Source organism: Branchiostoma floridae, chromosome 14, assembly GCF_000003815.2.
Source record: "Branchiostoma floridae strain S238N-H82 chromosome 14, Bfl_VNyyK, whole genome shotgun sequence".
In the NCBI taxonomy this organism is placed as follows: Eukaryota; Metazoa; Chordata; class Leptocardii; order Amphioxiformes; family Branchiostomatidae; genus Branchiostoma; species Branchiostoma floridae.
This window is the reverse complement of record NC_049992.1, coordinates 4,272,519-4,280,658: the sequence shown is the minus strand read 5'-3', so window position 1 is coordinate 4,280,658 and position 8,140 is coordinate 4,272,519. Positions and strand designations below refer to the sequence as shown.

The 8,140-nt window shown below is 39.7% G+C and overlaps 1 protein-coding gene and 1 long non-coding RNA gene across 2 annotated transcripts; one reads left to right on the top strand and one right to left on the bottom strand.

The window, feature by feature from the left end:
- Positions 1 to 693: 693 nt before the first annotated feature.
- On the top strand, positions 694 to 3,726 carry LOC118429917. The gene is made up of 2 exons (XR_004832811.1): positions 694 to 814; positions 1,149 to 3,726. It is a non-coding gene; the product is annotated as an uncharacterized LOC118429917 (long non-coding RNA).
- A 754-nt stretch (positions 3,727 to 4,480) lies between these two features.
- On the bottom strand, positions 4,481 to 8,066 carry LOC118429912 (eukaryotic translation initiation factor 4 gamma 3-like). The gene is made up of 5 exons (XM_035840541.1): positions 7,887 to 8,066; positions 7,533 to 7,673; positions 6,561 to 6,642; positions 5,978 to 6,124; positions 4,481 to 5,617 (listed from the first exon to the last, which is right to left on the bottom strand). Exons 1-5 carry the CDS (start codon positions 8,049 to 8,051, stop codon positions 5,436 to 5,438), a joined length of 717 nt encoding a protein of 238 aa, XP_035696434.1. The 5' UTR covers positions 8,052 to 8,066; the 3' UTR covers positions 4,481 to 5,435.
- Positions 8,067 to 8,140: the final 74 nt, after the last annotated feature.

Below are 8,140 nucleotides of genomic sequence, written 5' to 3'. Positions count from 1 at the left end.
CTTTTTCTCGGTCCCGATTTATTTTCCCATTGACTTAAGCATTAAGCGACCTTTTCTCAACGACCACCTGGCCAACGCGACCGCGACCGGCCCAAATTGGGACCCATAACGACCGCATCAGTTTCAAAATTGAGGTTTTCATCGATTTTTGATGATAACTAGCGCGATTTTGTGCCGAAATTGGCCAGTTTGCGTCGGATTTTGGGGTTGAATTTACAGTTTACAGTGTGCGTGTTGTATTTGACATTAAAGACCATTGCTTCTTTGCGTGCGTGCAGTGTGATTACTATTTGCCATTAAACACAACGGAAACCATTTATACTTTGCATCGGGCATGTTTTGAGTCAATACTCTTCTCAGCGACCACCTGTCCAAATCGACCGCTTTTTCTCGGTCCCCCGGGTGGTCGTCTTGGGCAGGTTTGACTGTAGTAACTGTTTCCTTTTAGAAAGGAATAACTTAAGTAAGTATAGCAGGACAGTCACAGGCTGAAATGCATTATGTACCTGTACATCAAAACCATGTATTTGAGTGAAAACTGCATGTAAGAGTTACTAGTACTACTAAGACACTTTTGATTCAGAAAATCAGTAGAATGCTATATAAATGCTTCATAAAGAAATAACATCAGAAGTATAGCAGTCGCAATCTGCATAAATTATGTACCTGTACCTTTACATCAAAACCATGTGTTAAATGATGATGTGTTACTTCCCAGGTTCAGATGAGTGTGCACGGAGTGACCACGGATGAATGTGAGCACGCTCTGCAGAACAACAACTGGGAGGTCAAGAAGGCTATTGACTACCTCAAGGTGGGACATAGTTACACCAGTTTTTCATCTTTGCAGTGGGGGTTTATATTGGGCATGAAGGTTGTTAGGCCATGTTGATTTCATTTTATGGATGACATCGTCTGAATACTCCAAAACTGATGCAAGTGTAAAATAAAAATCTTCAGTACATTAGTGCATGTAGGTGTACATGTAAGCGGGGAGTAGACAAAACATAAACTTTCCAGGTGGTTTTGAGTTTGCAATCTCTGCAAAAAAAGTAAACATAAAACCACCTGCATTGACAGTATAGACTGTTTGTTAATCTACCAGCCTACATGTAGATAACAGACACTTGGTTTCCCTATTCGTCCAGGTTGAGCAGCTGTTTCGAATCGGTGTCCAGTCCAAAGACCGCTGTCAGAAAATGCTGGAGGCCTTCAACTGGAACCTGGAGAAGGCCAGTGCTGCTGTGCTGGAGGATTGGAACACCAGATGACCTCTGAACCCTGACACGTAGGGGCAAAGGTCAACCTGCTGACGTACTGGAGTTTGGTTCGAGTTGAGCAAGAAGGGATCACAAGTGTTTACTGGATCACAAAATTCCTGTGGTTGTAATTGGTCGAGCAAGCAAACAGAAATCTGTTTTTAATATGAAAAGATGCTACGAAAGACTGTCACGATTGTTAAAGGGATTTCATATCTCTAAGGTTTACATGTACATGTGTAGTTTTTATTTAACCCCTCCACTGCAGTGGGCTTATCTCTGTACCTGGGTTTGCAAAGGTTACAGCGGAAGCCAGCAGTTACAGGGTTAATGTTTCCTTTTACTCCAGGGTGGAGCTAACTTTTCAGCCATTTTACTCCGAAGAAGTAAACTTCGCTTTGTAAAAGGGATCAAAGTTGACTCTCCGTTCAACTTGAGAAATGAAGTTATACTTGTGTTTTCACACACCTGAAAGCTTGCGAGTTGCATACATGGAGAAAATTGTATATTTTCCCGAATCAGAATAAAAGGCACATCGATTCCGTGCCTTTCCAAAATGTCGAAAGTTGAGAGAATGATTTAGATAAAATTGCTGTGATGAAGTCTGCATGAGAGAAAGAATATTGAGGATGTAAATTTAAAACCAATGAAAATAATTTTGTTGTCGTTATTGTGACAACAGTTACATGTCTGAGATTATGATGGTTTTTGTGTATCTTGTAACAATACATAGTAACGTTAATAGGTGCATAATGTATAATATCTTAATTGAAAGAGGCCAGACTGTATTTTAAGCAAGTTGTGTGTAGCTAGAAAAAAGTGTTGCACCTTTTTCAAGATATGTATGTAAAAATATAAAGGGTCTAAAATGTGGTGGAGAGGTGGACACAGTATATTTCTGTTTTTAACCGTACATGTATGACTGTATGTATAGTATTGGTACTATGCACACCAGGGTGGTTACGATAGATGTACATGGATCAAATTTGACTTGCTGCAATTTGTTGTTAGGTAAGGGACTAAACTTTAGTTTTGATGCAAAGTGAAATCTGACTTAGACCACACTGATTCAATTCTTTGGTTTTTAGACTAGAGAGCAAATGAAAATTGAAGAACATAGAAAAACTTGAGTCTACTTGTATATGTACAAGTATGAAACTGTGTTTCCAAAACCAATTCATTAAAATCGGTGTGGTCATTTGAAACCAAGGTTTTAGTCCATTTTGTGTTGTTCACCAACAGAGTTTGGTTTTACTGTAGATTTTAGGTACAGGAGAAAGAAATGACTGTAAGATAGATATGTATGGCCACTTGTAAACTTGTAACAATATGTGATATTTGCCATTAATAATTTGTGTCCATTTTTGTACAGAGGCCTGTGGTAGTGTCTGCTCCGAATTTCAACATGGTATCTTATGTGTAATATGGGTATATATTCAAAGGGGTCCTTGTTGCATGGTATTTGTGAAAAGATGTAGGTATGATTTTATTTGTTTTAGGTAATTTTTTGATTGTTGGAGGCTTGACTTATGCTGTGCATATTAGGTATACAACAATGTTACTACTTGGACTAGTACATTTGTATGATTTTAACAGGCTGTGGTGGGGTGAACATCCTTAGTGCAATTCACTATGTATGTTATTTGGAGGCAAAGTGTTTTCTTCGTTCCTGTACGTTAGGGTATGATGGACACACAGTATAGCTTAGGCCCTGACCAGCACATTTCAGTGTTGTATTGTTCAGTATGATATTTTGCCTGTTCACGTCTCTGAATCTTGTACCAAATGTTTTGTTGGTCTTCTGTTTGTAAATATGTGTAGCCCAGATAGTAGTACCCTGACGATTTACAAACCAAGTGTAACCTAGATAAGTGTCAAAATTATGACTAGTTATTGTATGCTCATTAGTAGTTGGTCCATGCTTTTAAAACAATTTTTTCCTATCCTGTCACTTTTTGTTCCTATGCTGCCATTGTTGTAGGCAGTTTTTGACATTAGGTTAAACTGGTTTTCCTTCTGTCATTGTTTAATTCCAACATAGAAATTGTGAAGTTTTCACTGTCCTACCCAATTGACTACTGAAATTTTAGCTTAGCTAAATACAACTTGAAGGGGTACCTTGGTGAACCTGATTAATATTGTATGTATTGTCTACTGAAGTCAGGAAGGAAAGAGTTCATCATTTACCTGTCTGTTCTACTGCATTTATTGACCTTCTTTCTAGTGTGCGTTCATACTTGTATTGGCAACACCCAGCAGCCCTGTTGTGTATTTTTGCCTCCTACTGTACCACTAAGTCTTGTTTTGTGCTGTATGTACATGTACATGTATGAATGAAGTGCAGCTAGGCCTTGCTATCCTGGAAACACTGCCATTAGGGGGGCTGGGGACTTGTTTGTGCTCCATGCCTGGCACATCTTTAGTTTGCAATAAACGGTATGTTGACCTCATGGGTCAGATAAAACAACTTTTGGGCTCAGCTCTTTTTTTTTTTTGCTAAAGAGTAATTATTGTAAGCCTTGATGATTAGTGTACCAGTTTAAGACTCCTTCAATAATACCACTATGAGACTGGCGACTTCAAATGGCTACCAGAAGCCTCTACCAGTTGCACAAAGTTTTACGCAGATTCGAACCCCCATCAAACCAAGCAGTGGTATAGGACGCTGGTTTGAGTCTGCATTGGAGAAACAGCACATCCATTTGGTATCCCCAAGTTAAGGCATTCCTATTCTGAACAGGAGTCCAATTATCAGTGACTGTCGCTCTCAAGAAGAAACCTTTCAAGGTTGCAATTGCTGAGGCCAAACTGTCCTGGTAGGTCACAAGGTGCAAAACTATTAATGAGTACTCGGGATTTCGTTTCCCACTCTACTAAATTTCAATGCATTTCATTAGTGTATTAGTTCTCACCAAGGGTGTTTAAGAAAGACTACGTATTAAATGAAATGTGTGAATCTGTTTTAATCTATGGGGGAGCTCAGAAAGAAAACATGTCTACAGCTACCATTCTTTTGTATGGGTAATGAACACTATAAACATATACCCTGGCATCCAGCCTTGTTCAACTTTGGTACACTCCAACCATTGCTGCCTTCCTAAAATATCTGGACTTAGGATCTCGGTAGCAACAGTTCGAGCAGACAAAAGCTGAACAAGGCTCAATCTCAGGCTAGTGCCTACAAGGAGGAAACAGCAAAGACATCTCCACTTTTTTTACAGCTTCATGTTTTATTTATTTACAACTTTAGGAAACTTTACAACATGTGATGGGGGGATTCGGGAAGAGTTGGAAACACAAATTGCAGTTTTTCGTCATCATTTTCTTTGCTCGCTGCTTTCTTTTTCTGATTTGCAAAAAGTGGACTATATCTTCTTTTTCCACCTCAATTCTTTCTTTTTTTCTTAGGAAGCACAGAGTTGGTCAGCATTAGCGTATAAAACGTGTCATCGCATTCTACATCTCCCACGAGGCTCTTGAATAGCTGACCGATTGCAAGCATGTCTTCTACTCCATCGCCCTACAGAAATGCGCCTTGGTCGGTCGGACATTGACAGCAGAGATTTTGAGACGACATCGTATCACATTCAACTGCTTTATTTCATTTTCTCAGAACTGCTTTCTGAGAACTTCATTGCAGACACCAGAACTTGCGTTCTTTGAATACAAATGTTGGTGTCGCACATCTTAGTCAGTCTTCTGCAATAATAAATTATTCTTTATTCTCTGCAGAAAGGAAAAATTGTCAATTTGATTGTAAGAGCATGTACATATACAAAGCTTGTCAGAGCACATGTATTCTTTTTTTTTCTTGCTGCTTCTCCTTTCCAACTACAATGCTGCATGGTTAGATTGGCCATATTTCCAGCTAACAGAATTCATTTGGACTTGGAAGATACATTTCAGTAGTGCTAGAAATCTACTGCTTTTAGCTGGAACTATGGCCTCTTACTACATTATCATCATTTTTTCTTCATTTCTATCCGTCGTACACTGCATTTTTTTTTCTTTCTTCCCCCTTCAGACATAAAATAAATTACGGATGCTTCTTTTCGTTTTGTTGTCAGAGCTGACCATGATAACGCAGCCCTATTTTAATTCCACTCAGCCTCGTATACCGGGGTTTCAATAATCTGATTTATGTATATGCATCAGTTGAGGCTGTGTAAGGGGGTTTCAGCTATCCGTCTCTTCCTCCTCCGCTTCTCTTAACCATGTGAAGAAGGCAGTCACGGATTTCAACGCGACTCCCTTTCCCTCTTGCTCTGCTGGGTCCGTGTTCGACTCCCAGGCATAGAAGGCGTCCTCCGATATTACATCTTCGTCGTAAAGTGTGTCAAAGAACATTCTAAGCAGATCTGTGAGAAAAGAAAGAAATCTATCAGTACTTCAAGAATACAAACTGTGAACACGACAATGTACCCATTTCCTTACTGGATTGACAAAACATCTGCAGTGTCAGGGAATCTATCTACCTTTCTTAAACAAGCTCCAAAGTAGCTAAACTCAGATTCACAGATCTGATCTCATGCTGCAAACACAGCAATCAGAAAGAGGTGTCAGAAGCTGTGGTGTCATCATTGCATTGCAAACTAGCCAAAGAACTCCACTTTCCAGTAGGAAGACTATTACGTTAACTGCATCATCTCTACTTACTACATATTGAACTAGGTACTAAACACTTCTGCAAAACGACCGTCAACGGTGAGGTGACTTACTTGGCGGCTGGTCCAGTTGCACCATGAGTGCCTGTAGTGCGAAGAGCGCCTGTAGCTCTCTGGTGCTCTCGTTGTCCAGGTACTTCTGCAACAGAACCACTCTCTTCTGGATACCCTGGGTGTCGCACCTCAGGTTGGAACCTTCACCTACAAAATACATCAGGGAAAATTACTAACTATTACACCTTGCATCATGTTGAATGAATTATTAGCTTTAATTACAGTGCACTTGGCAGGGTTGGACAAGTTTTCTAAAATTCACTTGTCGTATTGGGCATTAAAAAAATTTACTTGCCCAAACCAATTTTTCACTTGCCCAAAATGCAGATGAATTTTTTCTAATTAATTTCACTTCCTGTTTCTGTCATTGGCTCTATTTTTCTGTGCTGACCAAGGCTTGATGCCATGACTGTGGAAAGTAGCAAGTATAACAAAATCTCACTCATGGAAAATCTTGGGCAAGTGGGGTTGGACAAGCACATGTCTGATCAGCACCTTCCTGGGCTAGTGGGCTTGTCCAACCTTACTTAGCATTTGGAACTTTATCGACAAAAGTTACAAGTGACCAGTTTGAATTGCTCACCTGTGATTGCACTTCTACACACGGCTGTCATCAAGGCACGGATAAATGTTCGTTCCTTCGTCGTGGCTTCATCTACGCTGGCCTGTGGGAGGAGGGCAAGAGTGTTACTTGGAACTTTATACTGTAAATGCATTGAAGTTCGCGGGGATTAAATTTCACGGTACTGGGAAAAGGACTTTTCGCTGTGGTTTTAAGTTTGCGGTAGCACCATACAATGTAGTCTCTTACTGCCATGGAAAAAAGGTAGCGCTGGTTTTAAATTTGTGGTGAACTGGCCACCGCGAAAACTGCGAACATAAAACCACCGCAAACATTTCTGCATTCACAGTATAAGACAAAATCACTGAGACAAATGCTTTAGAACATACCAGCAACTTTTCCAATACAGGATTGGACTATAGTGATGTTTGGGAGATTTTTCCTACTTTCTGGCTTACACCCTTCATAATCTAACTACATACAGGAAGCTGGCAGACTCAGATACACAGATTTGATCTCATGCTGCAAACACAGCAATCAGAAAGAGGTGTCAGAAGCTGTGGTGTCATCACTGCAGCCCTCACTCCTGTAATAACTCTTCAGCAAGGTAAATTCATCTAATTCTGTGGTGGTTTTATTTCACTTTTGCTGTGTTCTAAGTTTTTAATTGTAACAATTCTGTAGTACAAAAGTCGTACAAGGGAGATGCATTCGCAACGAAAAGCCATGATAATAAAACCAGCACAAATTTCCAAGATTTACATTATGTTTACACCCAATGAAAAAATCTGAGAGTTTGCAAAACTTATCCATACTACATCTATTATAGTGTTATATGATGCAAGTGTTTGAGCTTTCGTGCTGGTTTTACTCTCATGGTTTTCCATTGAGAATGCGTCACCTTGTATGACTACTTCTACCCCCAATTTTTTCTTTACTACATCTATCATAGAAAGAGGCCGTTTCACTATGTTCACAGCAGAAACCACGTACCTCGATCCAGTCAAAAATCTTCTCGTTGTCGGCCCTGTCCTTCATGAGTAATCTCTCCAGCTCGTCCTGTATCCTGTCCATCGTTAGAGGCTCGGGTTTCCTAGGTAACGCTCGGCTCTCGTCCAATGTATAGCCTAGATTCTGTTGGTGCAAAGAAAGGAGTTGAGAAAACAAGACTCGAAATATTTGCAACTAAAATCTATGAGCTACGACTTTCAAAATCTAAAAAACATTTGGGATACAGAGATTATCTTAAACATTTCAAAGTATGCATGAATTGAGAACATAAATGTTGTAAGCAGAGCAGGCTCTTTACATAGAAATTGACAAAAGTTTATACATTTAGAAACTGACCTTTTTCTGTACAAAGTCATGGACGTCTTCGTTCTTGGACAGGAAGTTCTTCCAGTCCAGCCCAGAAGACTTCCAGAGTTCCCCAACTCTTTTGGGGCCCTGAAAACATAGTAGAGTTAAGGCATGAGCCAATGCTATTTCATCTTCCACTTGGTCTATCTGCATTTCTTACAATAAAACCTTGAAAACATCTCATGTTTCTAAATCTGATGTAAAAACACATGTTCGACAGAACATATTAATAAGGTCAACAC

Excerpts from the sequence above, each read along its gene's own strand:
- LOC118429912 (XM_035840541.1), bottom strand. The coding sequence starts at position 8,051 with ATGCAGATAGACCAAGTGGAAGATGAAATAGCATTGGCTCATGCCTTA. Across the intron at positions 7,674-7,886 it reads ATGACTTTGTACAGAAAAAG|AATCTAGGCTATACATTGGA; the intron begins GTCAGTTTCTAA and ends TTGCACCAACAG. Across the intron at positions 6,643-7,532 it reads AGATTTTTGACTGGATCGAG|GCCAGCGTAGATGAAGCCAC; the intron begins GTACGTGGTTTC and ends CTCCTCCCACAG.